Here is a 24,160-nt window from a genome sequence, read left to right on the forward strand (position 1 = left end):
CAGAACAGTATGCGGGGCCTCCGTGGCCGAGTGGTTAAAGTCGTTGACTTCAAACCATTTGCCCCTCATCGATGTGGGTTCGAAACCTCATTTGAGGCGCAGAATTCTTCACGTGAGGAAGCCATCCAGCTGGCTTACGGAAGGTCGGTGGTTCTACCCAGGTGCCCGCTCGTGATGAAATTATGTACGGAGGGGCACCTGGGGTCTTCCTCCACCATTAAAGCTGGAAAGTCGCCATATGACCTAAAATTGTGTCGGTGCGACGTTAAACCCAACAAAATAAATAAATAAATAAAAGAACAGTATGCACATAAAATCATGATATACGAAGATTCCACACTACTGGTACAGGAATTCTTTCTTATTCCCCCTATTCATCACACTGTTAACATCTAGGATAACTGAAAAGGAAAAATATATAATTGTTTGATTACTTTACATATTTTCACCTATATGTTACTAATATACACATTTTACACTGGTGAATAACCATGCTCCTTCACTGTAAAGCCTAAACTCACAAGACGCCATGGTGGCCCTAGATCGCTCAACTGAGTTTCAGAGCTTAAGCTGGCTAGAGAGTGCAACTTTCAAAGAGGACCATAATATGTTCCAGGTGTTGAAAGTTCAAGAGGCAGTAGAAATTGAATACATAAATCAGTACGACAGGTTACAAATACTAACAAGAGGACCATGATGGTCCTGAATCGCTCACCTCTTCCCACATGACCCAGTTTTGAGTATGACGTCGTTTTTTCTATTATTTGACATAGTGACCTAGTTTTTGAGCTCATGTGACCCAGTTTTGAATTTTACCTAGATATTATCAAGATAAAAATTCTGACCAATTTTCATGAAGATCCATTGAAAAATATGGTCTCTAGAGAGGTCACAAGGTTTTTCTATTATTTGACCTATTGATCTAGTTTTCGAAGGTACGTGACCCTGTTTTGAACTTTACCTAGATATCATCAAGGTGAACATTCTCACTAATTTTCATGAAAATCTCATGAAAAATATGGCCTCTAGAGAGGTCACAAGGTTTTTCTTTTTTTATACCTACTGGCCTAGCTTTTGACCGCACGTGACCCAGTTTCGAAATTGACCTAGATATCATCAAGGTGAACATTCAGATCAATTTTCATGAAGATCCATTGAAAAATATGGGCTCTAGAGAGGTCAAAAGATTTTAATAATTTTAGACCTACTGACCTAGTTTTTGACCGCAGTTGACCCAGTTTCAAACTTGACCTAGATATCATCAAGATGAACATTCAGACCAATTTTCATACAGATCCCATGAAAAGTATGGCCTCTAGAGAGGTCACAAGGTTTTTTTATTATTTGACCTACTGACCTAGTTTTTTAAGGCATGTGACCCAGTTTCAAACTTGACCTAGATATCATCAAGGTGAACATTTTGACCAATTTTTATGGAGATCCATTCAAAAGTATGGCCTCTAGAGAGGTCACAAGGTTTTCTATTTTTAGACATACTGACCTAGTTTTTGATCGCACATGACCCTGTTTCGAACTTGACCTAGATATCATCAAGATGAACATTCAGACCAACTTTCATACAGATCCCATGAAAAATATGGCCTTTAGAGAGGTCACAAGGTTGTTATATTATTTGACCTACTGACCTAGTTTTTGATGGCACGTGACCCACTTTCGAACTTGACCTAGATATCATCAAGATGAACATTCAGACCAACTTTCATACAGATCCCATGAAAAATATGGCCTCTAGAGAGGTCACAAGGTTTTTCTGTTATTTGACCTACTGACCTAGTTTTTGAAGGCATGTGACCCACTTTCGAACTTGACCTAGATATCATCAAGGTAAACATTCTGACCAATTTTCATGAAGATCTCATGAAATATATGGCCTCTAGAGAGGTCATAAGGTTTTTCTATTTTTAGACCTACTGACCTAGTTTTTGACCGCACGTGACCCAGTTTCGAACTTGACCTAGATATCATCAAGATGAACATTCAGACCAACTTTCATACAGATCCCATGAAAAATATGGCCTTTACAGAGGTCACAAGGTTTTTCTATTATTTGACCTACTGACCTAGTTTTTGATGGCACGTGACCCAGTTTCGAATCTGACCTAGATATCATCAAGGTGAACGTTCTGACCAATTTTCATGAAGATCTTGTGAAATATATGGCCTCTAGAGAGGTCACAAGGTTTTTCTATTTTTAGACCTACTGACCTAGTTTTTGAAGGCACGTGATCCAGTTTCGAACTTGACCTAGATATCATCAAGGTGAACGTTCTGACCAATTTTCATGAAGATCTTGTGAAATATATGGCCTCTAGAGAGGTCACAAGGTTTTTCTATTTTTAGACCTACTGACCTAGTTTTTGAAGGCACGTGACCCAGTTTCGAACATGACCTAGATATCATCAAGGTGAACATTCTGACCAATTTTCATGAAGATCTTTTGAAATATATGGCCTCTAGAGAGGTCACAAGGTTTTTCTATTTTTAGACCTACTGACCTAGTTTTTAAAGGCACGTGACCCAGTTTCGAACTTGACCTAGATATCATCAAGGTGAACGTTCTGACCAATTTTCATGAAGATCTTGTGAAATATATGGCCTCTAGAGAGGTCACAAGGTTTTTCTATTTTTAGACCTACTGACCTAGTTTTTGATGGCACGTGACCCAGTTTCGAACTTGACCTAGATATCATAAAGATGAACATTCTGACCAATTTTCATGAAGATCTTATGAAATATATGGCCTCTAGAGAGGTCACAAGGTTTTTCTATTTTTAGACCTACTGACCTAGTTTTTGATGGCACGTGACCCAGTTTCGAACTTGACCTAGATATCATCAAGATGAACATTCTGACCAACTTTCATAAAGATCGCATGAAAAATGTGACCTCTAGAGTGGTCACAAGCAAAAGTTTACGGACGCACTGACGCACGGACGGACGACGGACACTGCGCGATCACAAAAGCTCACCTTGTCACTTTGTGACAGGTGAGCTAAAAACACTGTATGCTTCTCAGGTCTTTAAAACTGGGTGGAACAAATACACACAGACCAATGGAGCACGCTGAGAGTGATTTGGACAGTACGCACAGACCAATGGAGCACGCTGACAGTGATTTGGACAGTACACACAGACCAATGGAGCACGCTGACAGTGATTTGGACAGTACACACAGACCAATGGAGCACGCTGACAGTGATTTGGACACTACACACAGACCAATGGAGAGAGTGATTTGGACAGTACACACAGACCAATGGAGCACGCTGACAGTGATTTGGACAGTACACACAGACCAATGGAGCACGCTGAGAGTGATTTGGACAGTACACACAGACCAATGGAACACGCTGACAGTGATTTGGACAATACACACAGACCAATGGAGCACGCTGACAGTGATTTGGACAATACATACAGACCAATGGAACACGCTGACAGTGATTTGGACAGTACACACAGACCAATGGAGCACGCTGACAGTGATTTGGACAAACACACAGACCAATGGAGCACGATGACAGTGATTTGGACAGTACACACAGACCAATGGAGCACGCTGAGAATGATTTGGACAGTACACACAGACCAATGGAGCATGCTGAGAGTGATTTGGACAGTACACACAGACCAATGGAGCATGCTGACAGTGATTTGGACAATACACACAGACCAATGGAGCATGCTGAGAGTGATTTGGACAGTACACACAGACCAATGGAGCATGCTGACAGTGATTTGGACAGTACACACAGACCAATGCAGCACGCTGAGAGTGATCTGGACAGTACACACAGACCAATGGAGCACGCTGAGAGTGATTTGGACAGTACACACAGACCAATGGAGCACGCTGAGAGTGATTTGGACAGTACACACAGACCAATGGAGCACGCTGAGAGTGATTTGGACAGTACACACAGACCAATGGAGCATGCTGACAGTGATTTGGACAATACACACAGACCAATGCAGCACGCTGAGAGTGATCTGGACAGTACACACAGACCAATGGAGCACACTGACAGTGATTTGGACAGTCTTTTTATAATGGTTATCTGTATCCAGTGGTTCAAGAGGTATTTCTATATTTATCTCTAATGTCTCCTAAAAGGGGGCCAGTACCCCTATGTGAACAAGTTTGGAAGAAGATCTTACAATAATGCTACAGTCTACAGACCAAGTTTAGTCCATCAAGTCATTCATGAGAAGTTGTTTAAAGGTATTTCTATTTTAGCTCTAATGGACCCTCAAAGGGGCCAGGTGCCCCCATTTGTATAAAATTGGGAGAGGAACTTACAATGATGCTACAGACAAAGTTTGATGAAGATCCATTAAGGAGCCATTTAAAGGTATGTCTATTTTCTTAAGCACTAGCAGTTCTTAAAAGAGGCTGGATGCCCATTAGTTTAAATTTGGAAGCAGACTATACAGTGATGGAACATACAAAATTTCATGACGATACATCAGTTTCATAAAAAAAAATTAAAAGGTATTTCTATTTTTAGCTCTAGTGGTTTCTAAAGAACTCCCATTTAAACAAAATTTGGAGATGACCTTACAACAATGAATCCGACTACATTTGATGAAGATCCATCAAGCGGTTCATGAGATGAAGTTGTTTAAAGGTATTTCTTATTTTAGCTCAAGAAACCCATAAAAGTGGCCAAACTGCTCCATTTTAACAAATTTTAGGGAGGAGCTTATAATGATGCTACAGATAATGGATGAAAATCCATTAAGGGATTCAAGAGAAGAAGTTGTTTAAATGTATTTCTGTTTTTAACTCTAGCGACCCCTAAAAGGGCCCAAATAAAAGGGCATAAGTGGCCCAATTTGAACAAAATTGGGAGAGGACCTTGTAATGATGCTACAGACCAAATTTCGTGACGATCCATCGAGTGGTTCATGAGTAGTTTTTAACAGTTTTACCTATCTTCAGCTCTAGTGGCCCCTGAAAAGGTCAAAGCGCCCCCATTTGAACAATCTTAGGAGAGGATCTTGTAATGATGCTACACACCAAGTTTGATGAAGAACCATTATATTGTTTAAAGTTTTTTTTTCTATCTTAAAAGGGGCCAATCTGAAACATTTGAAGTTACTTTTTAGATGACCATGCCAGGATAATCCAAACTAAGTTTGGTGCAATTCTAACCAGTAGTTTCAGAGAAGATGTCATCTTGAGAAAAGTGTAATGAACTGATGATGGATGGTGAGCGATCACAAATCTAAAAACCATAAAATGAGACTAAACAAGAGGGCCATGATGGCCCTATATCGCTCACCTGTTATCATTGCACTTGAGGACAAGAAGGTCCTCAGAAAAAATATCTAAGTCCAAAGGACAGGAACAACAAAGGAAAGAAATTTAACCAAAAAGAAAAAAAAAATTCTTACAAGGTACAGATATGTCAAAATACACCTAAAAATTGGAAGTACCATCCATGTTGTACCACAGAAAAGTGGTCTCGGTTTTTCCCTACGGCCAATAATAAAAAAAGTTACTAAAAATAAGCTATTTATATTAACGTAAAAGGGAAGTAATTAAAAAGAAAATTATTGTAAGTGAACAAAAGAAGGATCTGCCAAATAAATCTGTTGACAGAAATGAAATTTCAGATCAGTATCTTCATTAGTTACGGAGATATACCCATTTTAATTTGAAATAAAGGGAGGTAATTTGACATAAAATCAGTCCATAGTTATCTACCCTGATTGACTCAGTCCAACTAATGATAATAATGAAATTTCAAATAAGTCCTATAAGTACTTACTGATATAAATCCATTTTGACTACAATCAGGGAGGTAATCAATATAAAATAACTCTGGAACCTACGATTGGATCTGATTTGTCATGGAATCCAAGATTTATTGTTGTTGAAGATATTTTGGAAGTTTGTATCAAATAAAACCATAAATGAAGTCTCTATATGGCTGCAAAAGCCAAAATAGCCAATTTTGGACCTTCAAGGGGCCATAACTCTGGAACCCATGATGGAATCTGGCCAGTTCAAGAAAGGAACCAAGATCTTGTGGTGATACAAGTTGTGTGCAAGTTTGGTTAAAATCAAATCATAAATGAAGTTGCTATTGTGCAGACAAGGTCAAAATAGCTAATTTTGGCCCTTTCAGGAGCCATAACTCTGGAACCCATTATGGGATCTGGCCAGTTCAACAAAGGAACTGAGATCTTATGGCAACACAGGTTTTGTGCAAGTTTGATTAAATTCAAATCATAACTGAAGCTGCTATTGTGCAGACAAGGTCAAAATAGCTAATTCTGGCCCTTTCAGGGGCCATAACTCTGGAACCCATAATGGAATCTAGCCAGTTCAAGAAAGGAATCAAGATCTTATAGTGATACAAGTTGTGTGCAAGTTTGGTTAAAATCAAATCATAAATGAAGCTGCTATTGTGCAGACAAGGTCAAAATAGCTAATTCTGGCCCTTTCAGGGGCCATAATTCTGGAACCCATAATGGGATCTGGCCAGTTCAAGAAAGGAACCAAGATCTTATGGTGATACAAGTTGTGTGCCAGTTTGGTAAAAATCAAATCATAAATAAAGCTGCTATTGCGCAGACAAGGTCAAAATAGCTGATTTTGGCCCTTTCAGGGGCCATAACTCTGGAACCCATAATGGGATCTGGCCAGTTCAAGAAAGGAACCGAGATCTTATGGTGATACAAGTTGTGTGCAAGTTTGGTTAAAATAAAATCATAAATGAAACCACTATCGTGCAGACAAGAAATTGTTGACGGACGGACGGACGCACGGACGGACGGACGCACGGACACACGACGGACGACGGACGAAGGGTGATCACAAAAGCTCACCTTGTCACTATGTGACAGGTGAGCTAAAAAGTTGTATTACGAGTCTCCAGTGTTAATAGTGGATGAAGACACAAGATGTTCACTGAGCATTATTTTAACCAAAGGGGGACACCTCAGTAGAAGCACCAACCTTTCATGCTTCCTCACATTTCGATCAGCACCAACATAGGTAAGGGGCAATTTAAGTGATTTGAGCACCTATGAAATAATACTGTAAAAACAAGGGTTGTTTGCCCATAATGGGTTGTCCCATTTTCAGTCCTGTAATGACTATGACCTTGACTTTTGACCTACTAACCCCGAAATAGGGGCCAATCTACTTCATTAAGCCCAATCATACCATCAAGTTTGAAGATAGTGGGTCAAGTGATTCTCAATTTACTGAGCCGAAATGGTTTTCAAGGTTCTGGCTTGGAATATTCTAAGAAAAGTGAGAGCTTTTCTACTCAGTGCCACTGCTGTCATCTTTGTCACACCTTAAAGTTTCTCAGTAACTGGCATAGCATGTATTGGATTGAAACTTCACACAAGGCTGTCTAGTCATTATACCTACTGAAATAGCCAAGTTAGAGAACTCTTGGTTGAATTTAATTGAAATTATGGCCCTTTCCCGACTTTGAAGATAGTTGGTCAAATGGGTCCAAGTTACTAAGCGGAAATGGTTTTCGAGACTTAGGTCCTTGTGACCTTGACCTGTTTACCCTCAAAAGCAATAGGGGACATCTACTTTATAACCCAACTATGCTACCAAGTTTTAATGTCCTGGGTCAAGTGGTTCTAAAGTTACTGGGCGGAAACCTTTCACTCTATACGGACTGACCTACCAATGCCACTGACAAGAGCAGAGAAAAATACCCCCTATTCTTTGAAGGGGGAGGGGCATAAATGCAAAGGTAGCTTTTCATCATATGGTACTTGTACCTACGTCTCTCATGAAAATTACATACTAATGAAAATGAAGACCATTAAAGGTAACTTTAACAATTTAATTGAAAAGAATCACCTGACTGACACTACCTATTCTTAGTATTGAAGTGAGAAGAGATGGTAGGGATGCAAAATATATATGTGTCAAAACTACTTACATTTTGAACTGATCACTTTTGAGATTGATCCAAACTTTGTGAATGTCTGTCCTGGAAAGCAATACCAACATATAAGCCCTTACAGCATACCTAACTAAGTGTGCAAACTATGCAAAATTTTAAGTCACAGCTCAATAACCACTACTAAGATTAAGATTTGTTAAAGCCCTGCTCCTCAGCTATTCAAATTCTATTGTGTGTATGCAACCCATGATTACAATAGGTAACAGTTAACAGCCATGCACCACACTTTATTTGGTAGTTCATAATCAGGATTTTCATACTTTTTCAGTGACAATTTAAGGTTAAAAGGTAGGATTGGAGCAGGTCTTTAAATCCGACACCTTCCTAATACTGACACCTTTGCAATTTTCCATTACTATTTAATTTCTGAGTCAATTCACTTTAAACAGGGGTTGCTTTTTCATTTGGTTCTTTTGTATTATAACTATCTGTCAAATAAAAGCCATTTTCTGAAATCAACAAAGCCAATTCAGTTTTCTCAAAAAACTTCAACTTAATTATTTTTCCTAATATCAACACTTTATTGGCCAGGTAAATCTTTTTTAAATTCTACCCTAAGATAAAGAGCAATTATAAAAGCTTAAATCAAAACTTTCAGAAACCTGATGGGGCGGAGCAATAATTATTATTCTTGTTTTGCTATGGCTATGCAGGTAAAACGATATTTTAAACGTTACATTCGTGAATTTCGTGTAAACTGGCTTGAACATTAGCGAACTTACATGTCTTTTTCATTTACAATTGCCGATATTAAACGCATTGTTTTTATATGATACACACTTTGTTAGATATGTCTGCTAGCTTAAATATGATAGCGTAATTATGCAAAAAGACTGTTTGGAGAAGGAGGTAGAACTACTTTGTTAGGCTTTTTGCATTAATAAATGACTTGATTTTTGAAAGTCTGTATAAGATTATGTTAGCATTGAGGCGGATACAAAAAAACAATCAAATACCATACAAATGTATGTATACCTTTAATAATGTTCAGCTCAGTCATACTGTTAGAGGAAAATCCGATTCTTTCCAGCTTCAGATAATGGTAATAATATATACTGCGTAGTTACAAATGCAGCCTGCTTATATACCACTTTGCGTGAGATAATTGTAGCAAAATCTATGTAATATTAAAGTGTTGACTATAATAGTATATAAATTGTGCTTTATTTATGTATCTAGTCACAAAAAACCAGTGTATTGCTTTATTGGAAGCCGTATAGGAAATGCTGCTCATGGTCTGGTTTATATTTTATTACTTGACTGTTTACAACTAGAACATACACATTTTAGTAATAGTTGCAAGACAAATTATAAATTATATTTTAAAAAAACTAATGCAACTAATAAATGAACTTACTAGTAAAAACTTAAACTTAATTACCAATTAAGATAGGGGGTGTCTGTATTGAGACAAATTAAAAATTTCAAAGAACTTGTCTAGATTTGTTAAAATAGTTCTCATTGGTCAATATTAGGGATGGCAAAAGTTAACCAAGTACTTGCTCGGTGTTCCGAGTATCAATTACTTAATTTAGTAATCAAGTGCTCAAAAAAAAAAAAAAAATTAAAAAATAAAAACAAGAGTGTCATGATGACCCTGGATCGCTCACCTGAGTAATATGAGCTACATGTTTCAAATGTCAAACTGATGCTAAAATATTAAGAAAGTAGGTCAGTAGGTCACATTCATGGTCACTGAAAGTCAGTTTTAAGATCAGTGTGCAAAACTGTACATGTCATCTAAATTTCAAGGCTGTATCTTAAAAAACAAGCAAATTCGATGAATTGGTATCCCCCGCCGAAAGGGTTTGTGGTGAGGAATGGCCAAAAAATATATCCGGCAAAAAGTTAAGGACGTTAATAAGAAGCAAATAATTTCATTAGTCAAAATCAATTTAACAGAAAACAAATGTTTAATCAAAAAGTACATAATAAATGTATGATACTTTGATCCTGACTAAAGAATTTATTTTGAATGGGATATGCTTACTGTAATAAGCTTAGCTTTTAAAATTAAATGCAGTTAATTGAAATATGAGCTTGAAGTTTAACTGGAATGAAATATTGTCTTTGAGTGGTTTGGTACCAGGTGTTGTTGTTTAACATGTACATTTGAACTTAAAAAAACAGATGTCCTTATGAGAACACTGGTAAGATATCTTGAACATGACTGAGGGCAAGGCTTGTGCAGTCACAACTTAACATGTTGAAGGTTTGAACATTTAAAAAAAAAAAAGGAATGGAAATATATATATGTATATATATTTATTTTTTAAGGGTGTGGGGGTGCGGGGGAACAGGAGAGGAAACAAAATTTCACATGTTGATTATAAATATTGATGGAAAATCAAAAATGAAAAACAAGAGGGTCATGATGACCCTGGATCGCTCACCAGAGTAATATGAGCTAAATGTTTCTAATGTCAAACTGATGATTTTTAGAAATTTTTTGGAAGATTTTCAATCAAGTAACCGCTGGGGCGGGGCCAATTTTACCCCGGGGGTCATGATTTGAACAAAGTTTGTAGAAGTCTACTAGGAAATGTTACGTATCAAATATCTAAGATCTAGGCCTTCTGGTTTATTTTTAGCAAATTTATGAAGATGTACAATCAAGTAACCCCTGGGGTTGGGTCAATTTGACCCGGGGGGGGGGGGGGGGGGGGTCAAGATTTGAACCAATTTTGTAGAGGTCCACTAGGCAATGCTACATGTCAAATATCTAAGCTCTAGGCCTTCTGGTTTATTTTTAGAAAATTTTGAAGATTTTTCTATGTACAATCAAGTAACCCCATGGGGCGGGGTCAATTTGACCCCGGGGGTCATGATTTGAACAAATTTTGTAGAAGTCAACTAGGCAATGCTACAAGTCAAATATCTAAGATCTAGGCCTTCTAGTTTATTTTCAGAAATTTTTTGAAGATTTTCCTATGTAAAATCAAGTGACCCCTGGAGCGGGGTCAATTTTGACCCAGGGGTCATGATTTGAACAAATTTTGTAGAGGTCCACTAGGCAATGCTACAAGTGAAATATCTAAGCTCTAGGCCTTCTGGTTTATTTTAAGAAAATTTTGAAGATTTTTCTATGTACAATCAAGTAACCCCATGGGGCGGGGTCATTTTGGCCCTGGGGGTCATGATTTGAACAAATTTTGTAGAAGTCTATTAGGCAATGCTACATGTCAAATACCTAAGATCTAGGCCTTCTGGTTTATTTTTAGAAAATTTTTGAAGATTTTCCTATGTAAAATCAAGTGACCCCTGAAGCGGGGTCAATTTTGACCCGGGGGTCATGATTTGAACAAATTTTGTAGAGGTCTACTAGGTAATGCTACAAGTGATATATCTAAGCTCTAGGCCTTCTGGTTTATTTTTAGAAAATTTTTGAAGATTTTCCTACGTCAAATCAAGTGACCCATGGGGCGGGGTCAATTTTGACCCCGGGGTCAATATTTGAACAACTTTAGTAGAGGTCCATTAGGCAATGCTACAAGTCAAATATCTAAGCTCTAGGTCTTCTGGTTTTTGAGAAGAAGATTTTTAAAGATTTTCCTATGTAAAATCAAGTGACCCCTGGGGCGGGGTCAATTTTGACCCCGGGGTCACCCCGGGTGAGCAAGGCAAGTGGGCGACCAGGTGTGGGTGCGCAACTTCATATGTTTATAATTAATGTTCACAGAAAAGAATAAAAGAAATTTAATGAAATTCTGCCAAATGGCAAGTTTGTTATGTACAAATATGTGGATTTTTAGACAATTAAAGGGCAATAACTCTGCAGTTACAAAAGAAATCCATATAAAATTGTGTATGCACAACCACATTATAGTGCTCTAAATTCTGTTAAAGTTTCATAGTTCAAGGTCAAATATATCAAAAGTTATGATGCAGAAATTGCCATATTTATAGTACCCTATATAATTAACACTAGAAACTTCTAAGGGCCATAACTCTGGTGTTACTTGGGCAATCTGACTGAAACTTGACGGGCCGCAAGAACTCATAGTGGTGAACATGTATATGAAGTTTTAAATAAATATTCCCAACCATTTCCTAGATATGGCTGTGGACGGAAAGACGGACGGAAGGACGGACGGACAACGCCAAAACTATATCCCTCCGACTTTCGTCGGGGGATAACAAGAAGTAGGTCAGTAGGTCAAGGTCACAGTCAGGTGACCCCAATCATTTGGGGTCATCAGGTAATTATACTTAAACAGTCTAGGAAATAATGATCTAATAATGTTTTAAGTATTTTTTCCTATATAACTCGTATAACAAGTAACCCCTAGCATGGGGCCTCTTTTCACCCCAGGGGCATAATTCAAACAATCTTGCTAGAGATCCACTAGGCAATGATACATACCAAATATCAAAGGCCTAGGCCTTGAAATTTCAGACAAGAAGATTTTTAAAAAAACAAGAGGGTCATTGACCCTAAAGCGCTCACCTGTGTATAAGGCTTCAAGTGTGTTTGTATAAGTACAGTTAGGTTTCTTCTATGTTAGCCTATATTATATACATGTCACACACACTTTTAAACCTAGGGCAATAATTTGAACAATTATGGAAGACATTACAAACCTGATATCACACGCCAAATATCAAGGCTTTAGCTATTATTGATTCAGAGAAGAAAAGTGACAACGCCCCCTGGCAGCCATGTTTTTTGACGAATCGGTATAATTTGAACAATCTTGGTAGAGGGTCACACAAGAACCATTTGTGTAAAAAAAATTAACAAGAGCTGTCTGATGACAGCGCGCTCGACTATTCGAAGAACTGATTGAAGAATGGGGTCAAAATATTTCCACAGATATTCAGACAAAAGAAATAAATGGATTAGACAAACAATGTTCCTGTATTTCTTTGATTTCGATAAGTCTTGCACTAAATGGCAATGTATGAACCAATTTCAAAGTCCAAAAAGGGCCATAATTCAGTCAAAATAGTTATGTACTCTTGCCTACAGATGGAAATCATAATGATAAACAAGACTTAGTGTTCAAAGTTTAAAAGCCATATGTCAAATAGTTTTGACAAAACGTGGACTTGTATGAAAACAGAACCAATTTCGAAGTCCAGAAAGGGCCATAATTCAGCCAAAATAGATGACAGAGTTATGTACTCTTTCCTACAGACAGAGACTATTATACTAAACAAGTGATAAAAGTTTCAAAGCCATATGTCAAACACTTTACAAAAAATATGAACTGGTACGGAAAACTTAACCAAGATTTCTAAGTCAAAAGGGGCCATAATTCAGCCAAAATCCTTGATGGAGTTATGTACTCTTGCCTATAACTGGATATGGTGATGGTAAACAGGTGTTGAAAGTTTCAAAGCTTTATCTCAAAAGACTTTGTCAAAATATGAACTGGTACGAAATATTAACCCAGATTTCTAAGTCAAGAAGGGCCATAATTCAGCCAAAATCCTTGATGGAGTTATGTGCTCTTGCCTATAACTGGATATGGTGATGGTAAACAGGTGTTGAAAGTTTCAAAGCTTTATCTCAAAAGACTTTGTCAAAATATGAACTGGTACGAAATATTAACCCAGATTTCTAAGTCAAAAAGGGCCATAATTCAGCCAAAATCCTTGATGGAGTTATGTGCTCTTGCCTATAACTGGACATGGTGATGGTAAACAAGTGTTGAAAGTTTCAAAGCTTTATCTCAAAAGACTTTGTCAAAATATGAACTGGTACGAAAAAATTAACCAAGATTTCTAAGTCGAAAGGGGCCATAATTCAGCCAAATCCTTGATGGAGTTATGTACTCTTGCCTATAACTGGCCATGGTGATGGTAAATAAGAGTTGAAAGTTTCAAAGCTTTATCTCAAAAGACTTTGTCAAAATGTGGACTGGTACGAAAAACTTAACCAAGGTGTGACGCCGACGCCGTGGTGAGTAGGATAGCTCTACTTATTCTTCAAATAGTCGAGCTAAAAATCAGGCTTGCAGTTTCAAACAAGAAGATTTTTAAAGTTTCCACTATATACATATAGGGAAAAGTGACCACGCCCTCTGGCGGCCATGTTTTTTGATGAATCAAAATAATTTTAACAATCTTGGTACAGGGTCACACAAGGGCCATTTGTGTAAAATTATTCTAAAATCAGGCCAGCAGTTTCATACAAGAAGATTTTTTAAAGTTTCCACTATATACATATAGGGAAAAGTGACCACGCCCTCCAGCGGCCAAGTTTTTTGACGAATCGGTATCAGGGCGTCCGCTGGGATTTTAAAAGTTAGAGCCACCAGTTTAGCCACTTCCAAAATCTTAGAGCCACTTTGGAGCCAATCCATTTTTTTGAAGCCGTGGTCTGTTTTGTATGCATAAAGAAGGGATATGTGCATGTATAAAATAAACAACATAATACTTGTTACACTTACTATCTATGTATAAATGTCATATCTTTTGTGTTTTATATTTTCTTATAACAAATAAATAAATAACAATTTTAAGTTTTTTTAGCAGTGATGATACAAAATTAAATTAGCATGCTTATTAACAACACAATCTCGTATTCATCATATATCAACTTTCAACAGACTCTTTTAAACAGAAAGATGTGCATTTATAGGGATTTTTCAAGAGCTCTTAAAAGGGCAGGGTACTGTTAAAATGGGACAGGGTGCATATTGCTTGTAGCACACCTTTGTCTCCAACAAACAAAAGGTATATTTCCTTGGTTTTTGGTTATAAATGTCAAAGCATAAAAGAAGCTGCTATTGTGCAGACAAGGTCAAAATAGCTAATTTTGGTGCTTTCAGGGGCCATAACTCTGGAACCCATAATGGGATCTGGCCAGTTCAAGAAAGGAAGCAAGATCTTATGGTGATACAAGTTGTGTGCAAGTTTGGTTAAAATTAGGGATGGGGACAAATACTGAAATCAATATTCGAATATTCGGTTTGCCATATTTGAATATATTCGAATACTCGGTTTGTTTTAATGAAAGCTTTAAATTTTTATTAAGTGATTGGCATACACACATTTGTCTAAAGCGTGGATCATCGTACGTAATAAGGCCAAAAAATTTTTGCTTCAGGTAACCCGATCCTACCTAGCAAAACCTGCCGATCCTAGCGTTTTATTTCACGATTCTTTCAGTATAATCATGAACATATTTAACTAATTCACTGTTTTAGCTTCAAAATGATACAAACAAGAGGGTCATGATGACCCTGGATCGCTCACCTGAGTAATATGAGCTACATGTTTCAAATGTCAAACTGATGATTTTTAGAAATTTTTTGGAAGATTTTCCGATGTACATTCAAGTAACCCCTGGGGCGGGGCCAATTTTACCCCGAGAGTCATGATTTGAACAAAGTTTGTAGAAGTCTACTAGGCAATGTTACATATCAAATATCTAAGATCTAGGCCTTCTGGTTTATTTTTAGCAAATTTATGAAGATTTCCCTATGTACAATCAAGTAACCCCTGGGGTTGGGTCAATTTGACCCTGGGGGGAGGGGGAATCAAGATTTTAACAAATTTTGAAGAGGTTCACTAGGCAATGCTACATGTCAAATATCTAAGCTCTAGGCCTTCTGGTTTATTTTTAGAAAATTTTGAAGATTTTTCTATGTACAATCAAGTAACCCCATGGGGTGGGGTCAATTTGACCCCAGGGGTCATGATTTGAACAAATTTTGTAGAAGTCTACTAGGCAATGCTACATGTCAAATATCTAAGACCTAGGCTTTCTGGTTTATTTTTAGAAATTTTTTGAAGATTTTCCTATGTAAAATCAAGTAACCCCTGGGGCGGGGTCAATTTTGACCCCGGGAGTCATGATTTGAACACATTTTGTAGAGGTCCACTAGGCAATGCTACAAGTTAAATATCTAAGCTCTAGGCCTTCTGGTTTATTTTTAGAAAATTTTTGAAGATTTTCCTATGTAGAATCAAGTGACCCCTGGGACGGGGTCAATTTTGACCCCTGGGGTCATGATTTGAACAAATTTGTAGAGGTCCACTAGGCAATGCTACATGTCAAATATCTAAGCTCTAGGCCTTCTCATTTATTTTTAAATTTTTTTTGAAGATTTTCCTACAGAAATCAATGTAAAATCAAGTGACCCCTGGGGCGGGGTCAATTTTGGCCCTGGGGTCATGATTTGAACAACTTCAGTAGAGGTCTACTAGGCAATGCTACATGTTAAATATCTAAGCTCTAGGCTTCTGGTTTCTGAGAAGAAGATTTTCCTATGTAAAATCAAGTGACCCCTGGGGCGGGGTCAATTGTGACCCCGGGGTCATGATTTGAACAACTTCAGTAGAGGTCTACTAGGCAATGCTACATGTTAAATATCTAAGCTCTAGGCTTCTGGTTTCTGAGAAGAAGATTTTCCTATGTAAAATCAAGTGACCCCTGGGGCGGGGTCAATTGTGACCCCGGGGTCATGATTTGAACAAATTTGGTAGAGGTCCACTAGGCAATGCTCCACACCAAATATCTAAGCTCTAGGGCTTCTGGTTTTTGAGAAGAAGATTTTTAAAGTTTTTCCTTTCAGTTGCCATGGCAACCAGAGTTCTGCATGGAATTCAATTCTTTGAACAATTTTGAAAGGGGGCCAACCAAGGATCATTCCTGTGAAGTTTGGTGTAATTCTGCCCAGTGGTTTTCAAGAAGAAGATTTTTTTAGATATTGTTGGCGGACTACGCACGACGCACTACGTACGATGGACGACGGACATCAAGCGGTCACAATAGCTCACCTTGTCACTTCGTGACAGATGAGCTAAAAATAAAAACGATTTAGATCGTCGCAATTTTATCTAAAAATAGCAGGTCGTCCCATTTAAACACGTGACGTGCTGTTGTATTACACCGCCATTTTGTAATTTTTCAATCAGCGTGTAAAAATCGTCATGTAAAAAGCAAGTAAGGCAGACTTAAACCTCCTTCGACATGAATTTATGCACCAATCATATGTTATTTCTTGATTTAATTATAAAGTACTTCAAAATTTAATTCGAATACGGCTGATTGCGGATGAAAACCGATTCTGTGGATAGTCTGAAATGTCGTACAACATATTGTGAAAAGATCGACAACATCTACAAGTTAGGTATTGTTTTCGAAAAAAAAAAATTCTACAACTTGTTACATAAAACAGGCGCCAATAAAAATGAACAAAAGATAAAAAGATATCACATCTACGTCTTATACAAACTGTTAATCCGTAGCGATGACCCAAGGTAATTATGCAGTGCAATTTTCTTGTTAACTGGACATCTTTTGACATGCATCTGACACATTGACGCCTGTTGCAAAGTGTTAATCTGTAAATAGCCCCTGCCAATTATGCATTGTTATATTCTTGTTAATTGAACATTTTTTGATACGCGATAAACAAACATGACATGGTTTTATTCTGTAGAATTAGCATGCTCATATTGTCCAAAATCATAATTATTTTGAAAAAAAAAACCAACTTACGAATATTCGAATTTGATTTTCATATTGAATATTCGACCGATTTTCGAATATTCGTTCCCATCCCTAGTTAAAATCAAATCATAAATGAAGCTGCTATTGTGCAGACAAGGTCAAAATAGCTAATTTTGGCCCTATCAGGGGCCATAACTCTGGAACCCATAATGAAATCTGGCCAGTTCAAGAAAGGAACCAAGATCTTATGGTGATACAAGTTGTGTGCAAGTTTTGTAAAAATCAAATCATAGATAAAGCTGCTATTGTGCAGACAAGGTCAAAATAGCTAATTTTGACCCTTTCAGGGGCCATAACTCTGGAACCCATAATGGGATCTGGCCAGTTCAAGAAAGGAACCGAGATCTTATGGTGATACAAGTTGTGTGCAAGTTTGGTTAAAAAAAAATGAAACATCTATTGAGATGACAAAAAATTGTTGACGGACGGCCGCACGTACGAACGCACGGACTGACGACGGACGAAGGTGATCACAAAAGCTCACCTTGTCACTATGTGACAGGTGAGCTAAAAATGGAGAGATTTCAATGTATAATCAGAATGCTTTAACAAACCTTTGTGGTGTTCTTCAACTCGGAGCTAAATGTTGCAAGAGTTCTTCTACGTTCTTTCCTGTGTTTTAGGGCTTGGCGAATCTGAAATCATTTTAATTTTCACTGATTCTCTTCTCCTGTTACATTTATAAATATGGGCTGTTACATGACAAAACCTGTGTCAGTGACAAAAAATCAAATTCAACAAATTATTCATGAAGAACATTCTTTTACCTTTCAAATATGAAAATTTGAAGAAATTATCTTCACTAGTTGAGCCCCAAGACTTACAATACTTTTCAGTAAGCCAATGAAGGCATTTAGAGATGTGCTGTTAAGAAGTCATAAAAGCAGTACGACGTTATCGTAAATGATGTGTGTTTTTCATGTCATTTATGGGACATATTAAGTGTATCACTAATTAACCATCATACATTTGAATATTTAGAAACAATTAAAATGAATTTACTCAAAAATAACTTAACAGTGTATTTTTGGTTTCATCAAAGCTTTTAATCTATACATCTCCATATTCTCATGATGCATGAGTGCTTTGGAATTGTGGTTGCTATGACAACAGAAATAACATTTATTTCTAGTTTCATATTCCTACATGGTTTCATGACTCTAGGTCAAATATTTTTAAGACATAAGCAACACAAATTTCTAAGCCCTTTATGTGTATTATTTTCATAAAGCCTTTGGCTTTCGCACGTATATATGGCATTCCTTCCAGGACGTAATATTGGTGACCGCTTTTGAAAGAAATAAATTACTACTGTCTAACCCATAGTTCACACGCATGCGCACGACGCTGGAAACAGAGAACAGCTGATCATTTCCTTTCCGGCGTGGTGACTGGTGGCACGCTTTTTCAGTGTATCGTATAAACGCTTGTGTTTTGGGTTTGTATTGTCGCGAGTTTGCGGTTTGAAATGTCTGACCCTGATTCGTTGTCACTCTCTGACGATGGAGACTGATTAGAATTAGATTGGTTGTAAGTAAACCTACCCCACCCACTTCTGTTATTGTGTTAGATGAAACGCCTTCGGGCTCTAAAGATTTAGAGACAAGTGGGAATTGTAAAGCTAAATCTTCGGATAAAGCTTCAGATAAAGCTAAATCTTCGGATAAAGCTAAGGGAAAAAAGTTGGTAGGTAAAAGCAAGAAGTCTTCGGACTCTTGTGCTAAAAGTAAAACTAAAAAAGGTAATAAACAGAAGTCTAGAAATGCTGAAATTGACTTTTCTACTATGACTCAGAAAGACATTGATAGTCTTAGGACTTTATTGGGTATTAATCAAGAGACTTCGGCTCCTGATTCAGAAAAACATGTTTTTGGTGGAGAATTGCAGAATATGCCCAATATTCATGTCGAGGTGAATCCCGACGATATTTCTGACTATGAATACCCAGAAGGGACACAGTATGATAATGTGAATACAAATACAGATGTAAACAAGCAGTTTTCAAATGCTTTATTTAATGACTCGTGTAATAGTGATCCTGATGATGGTGTCTGGGAATTATCTAAATTAAAAATACTAGAGAAAGGCAAGGCTGTTTCAGATACTTTAGCAAAACTGATTAATGTTTCTTGTACGCAACAGTGTGATATAGACTCATTGTTAGCAAGGTATAAAATTCCTGAGAATTGTGAGATGGTTAACCCTCCATTAGTTAACCAAGAAATTTGGAAGATTTTGGACAAGAAGGCCCATGGGCAGGATAAAATTCTTGTTGACATTCAGAATTTGGCAGCCATAGATTTTGCGCCAATTATCAGATTAGCAGAAGTTTTCAAAGGACAGATATCATGTAATTCTGAAGTTAAGTCGTTGTTGTCAGATGCTCTTACAGTTCTAGGACAAATACAGTATAATTTATCTGTCCGAAGACGATATATGATCAGATCTGCACTTAAGAGGAAGTATGCTGCATTGTGTCATAAGTCAATGCCAATCAATACAAAACTTTTTGGCGATGATATATCTAAGGAAGTAAAGAACTGTGAATCTTTTGCATATCTTGGTAAAGACTCTGTCAGAGGTGCAGGCTTTGTAAGAGGTAGTAATCGGAGCAGATTTCCACGTAGAAGTTACGGTGGTTCTTATGGTTATCAGGCACATCCTAGTAGATACCAGCCATATCCGCAGAGAGGGCAACAGTATAGACCATATTCTGCTAGGTCTAGGCCTGCAAGAAAGGCTCCAGTGGCAACAGTTACAGCCCCAAACGGGCAGGAATAAATGCAACATCTTGTGTAGGTAAACTTAAGTTTTATATTTATACATGGAAAAAGTTCACAAATGATAGGTGGATTCTAGAGGCTATTTCAGGTTATAGAATTGAGTTTGATCAACAGCCTTTTCAAGATAGGGTACCCAATGAAATTCCTTTTAATCAAGAACACAAGTCAATTGTTGATAATGAAGTCCAGGAATTATTAAATAAAGGTGCTATTGTTGAATCATTTCCAGAGCAAGGTGAAATCATTTCAACTATATTTATTGTTCCAAAACCGAATGGAAAATTTAGACCAGTGATAAACTTGAAGTAGTTGAATAAATTTATTCCTTACAATCACTTCAAACAAGAAACTTTTAACATTGTGTTAGATCTCATTCAAGAAAGGGACTTCTTTACAAAAATTGATTTGACGGATGCTTACTTTCATGTGCCTATTCATCTAAGTTCAAGAAAATATTTAAAGTTTCAGTGGAATGGAGCTTATTATCAGTTTGTTTGTTTACCATTTGGAATTAAGATAGCTCCTTTTTTGTTTACAAAAATTTTGAAACCAGTATATGCTTGGTTTAAACAACAAGACATTAGATGTAGTTTCTACTTGGATGATTCTTTGAACATGAATCAAGAAAAGGATGTCTGTCAAACTAATTCTGTAACTATTACAAATACCTTGCAATCTCTAGGGTTTACTCTAAATGAAAAGAAATCTGTTCTTGTCCCAACACAGAGAATAGTGTTTTTGGGGTTTGTGCTTGATTCTGTTGAGTTCTGACTGATGAAAAGGTGCAGAAAATACTAACCAAAGCCAAAATTTTGTTAGGGAAAGATGTAGTGGTGGTTTGAGAACTGGCTTCCTTTATAGGACTAGTAATTAATGCCTTTTATGCAGTATTTGAAGCACCACTACATTATAGATCAATGGAAAGAGATAAAATTACTGGTTTGGGAAATGATACTGATTTTGACAACAAAATATCACTGTCTGAATTATGTAAACAAGACATAGTCTGGTGGATAAATAATGTATATTCAAAAAATGGCAAAAGAATTAGGCCAATTCCAGTTGAATTGAAATGTAGAACAGATGCGTCTTTTGAAGGTTTTGGATGTGTAGATACTGCATCAGGAAGGCATGCAAATGGTAGGTGGAACCATGATGAGAGGGGACATTCTATAAACTATTTAGAGTTGCTCAGTATTTTTTATGCCCTTCAAACACTTTATAAAGACTGTCAAAACACACACATAGAGGTACAGTCAGATAAATGTATCAGCAGTTTCTTACGTGAATGACCTTGGTGGAATGGCGTCTGAACTTATAGATAGTCTTGCCAAGCACATTTGGCAGTGGTGCTTAGTTAGAGATATTCAAATATCAGCTGTTCATATTCCAGGTACTGAAAACAGCATTGCAGACTTTTATTCGCGTAATTTTTCAGATTCCACAGAATTGAAAGAATCTGTCATCAATGTTTTGTTCCAGATATTGACCTTTTTGCGTCAAGGTTAAACCATCAACTCGACAGTTTTGTTACATGGTTTCCGGAACCGGGTGCGAAATTTGTCAATGCTTTTTCCAAGTCTTGGGAAAAACTTCAACCTTATTTATTTCCCCCCTTTAATATAGTTGGGAAAGTTTTGAATAAACTGGTACAAGACAAGGTTGACAAAGCTATACTGGTGTTTCCTTTTTGGCCTTCGCAGGCATGGTTTCCTTTACTTTTGGAAAGTTTGTGTTCTTTTCCAGTTAGATTACCAAGGCACAGAGATCTGCTTATGATGTCACACAGCGGAGAAGTATACACCCATTGGGAAAGAAACTGAAGATCTTCACAGCCACTGTCTCAGGAAAGCGCTCCAAAGTAGACGCCTTTCAGCAGATGTTGCAAAGTTCATCCTTCAATCTTGGGCAGCAGGGACCCGTAAGCAGTACAGATATGCATGGGAAAAATGGTATTTGTGGAATGATATCAGGTTTAGTGATCCCTTTCGTTCCTCTGAAGCAACAGTGATTAATTATTTGTATTCTTTGTTCTTGACAGGTAAATCATATTCAGTTATCAACACCCACAAAGCGATGTTATTGCAAACGCTGCTGTTTTTTGGAAATTCATGGTGTGGTAATGTAAGTGTTTTCTTACAGAAACCACCTAAACCAAAATATTTATTTACATGGGATGTTTCCATTGTGTTACAGTTTTTAAGGTTTCTGATGCCTTTGGATAAACTGTCACTTAAATTGTTGACTTTCAAAGTTGTTGCCTTAGTAGCGTTAGCTACAGCTCCTAGGGCACAGACTCTAATTTCTATGAATTTAGACAATATGATAAAAGAACAACAGGCAGTTGTTTTTTCATTTTCTAATGTATTGAAAGCTTCTAGAATAGGTCATTCTTTTGTTTTGAAGATTGAACACTTTCAGGATGAATCGTTATGTGCTATGCACACCCTTTTGCATTATATTGACGTTACATCTAAACACAGATTAAGTAGAAGTGTTCTAGTATCATACAAAACTTATAAAGCTGTTTCAAGTAGTACAGTCGCACGTTGGCTAAAAGAAGTACTTAGCTTGTCTGGTATTGACTCTAGTATTTTTAAGGCTCATTCATATAGAGGAGCATCTACGTCTGCCGCTTTTGGCAAAGGATGCTCATTAAAAATCATCTTAGATACGGCTGACTGGAAGACTGATAAAAATTTCAGAACATTTTATTTTAGGCATGCATTGAGTAAAAATCATATTTCTTTTACAGATGCAGTGTTTAAATAATTTCACATAGCATATATTATTTGTGGAGAATATGACATTGTTTTGCAGTGGCACAGAGGGGAAGTTTTTATAACATAGACAGTTTTTGAAATTACTTATTAGTGGTAGTTGAATATTATGTACTTTGTTGTATTATTGATTTCCGAGGGTATTAATAATGATAAATTGGTTGTTTGATTTTATCTGTTTTGTTGCCTTTGAAGATGCCATATATACATGCGAAAGCCAAAGGCTTTATGAAAATAATGTCCCCTCATCCAAGCTTTAGTGTAGGATGAAGGGCATTATTGGAATAAAGCCGGAGGCTGAGCATGTATATACCCTCCCTAACTCTACCTCTTATTGAACAATTTTGTGGGTTTTTCCCCTCCCTTATTTTGATTTCTGCAACAAACAGATGCTTTAAACTACGATCAGCTGTTCTCTGTTTCCGGCATCGTGCGCATGCATGTGAACTATGGGTTAGACGGTAGTAATTTATTTCTTTCAAAAGCGGTCACCAATATTACGTCCTGGAAGGAATGCCATATATACATGCTCAGCCTCCGGCTTTATTCCAATAATGCCCTTCATCCTACACTAAAGCTTGGATGAGGGGACATTTTTCACTAAGTCAACGAATATACTTCTGGTGTGACTGAGTGAAATCCCAAACAGAACACCAGGTGCACAACTTCACATGCTAAATAACAATCCTCTATTGTCTTATGACTCTCAGTCAAATACTTTTGACCAACAGAAATCTCAAACAAAACCCTAGGTGCACAATTCCATATGCTGAATAATATTCCTATTATGTTTCATGGCCCTAGATCAAATAAATTTTATGATTTGTGTGACACAAACTTTTATGCATATTTCTGACTAAATCAAGGGCCATAACTCTGGTTTGACTAAGTTAAATCTCAAACAAAGCCCCAGGAGCAAAACTTCACACAATGAATAATATTCCTATTTTGTTTCATAATCCTAGGTCAAATACTTTTCGAGATACATACGACACAAACTTTTAGGCACTGCAAGGTCATACACTCTTTAAAACGGGTCTTTACTGGTATCGTTTTTATATTACCACCCATTTTCTCCACCAAAAGAAAACTAGTAAACATATATTCTGAAAACACAGGAAACAGTTCATAAAAATTAAATTTATTAACAATGTCAGTAAGAAG

General features: G+C 37.1%; 1 protein-coding gene across 1 annotated transcript in view; it reads right to left on the reverse strand.

Annotated features, from left to right (window-relative positions):
- Window positions 1-292: 292 nt before the first annotated feature.
- Window positions 293-24,160, reverse strand: part of LOC123546994 (adhesion G protein-coupled receptor L2-like) — a 448,877-nt gene continuing 425,009 nt past the window's right edge. The window contains exons 28-30 of the mRNA XM_053550531.1: window positions 17,988-18,068; window positions 7,944-7,994; window positions 293-401 (exon numbers count right to left, since the gene is read on the reverse strand). Coding sequence (XP_053406506.1) covers window positions 7,956-7,994; window positions 17,988-18,068 — 120 coding nt within the window. The 3' untranslated portion in view covers window positions 293-401; window positions 7,944-7,955. The remainder of the gene's footprint in view (window positions 402-7,943; window positions 7,995-17,987; window positions 18,069-24,160) is intronic.

This window comes from Mercenaria mercenaria, chromosome 9 (genome assembly GCF_021730395.1).
Source record: "Mercenaria mercenaria strain notata chromosome 9, MADL_Memer_1, whole genome shotgun sequence".
Lineage (NCBI taxonomy): Eukaryota > Metazoa > Mollusca > Bivalvia > Venerida > Veneridae > Mercenaria > Mercenaria mercenaria.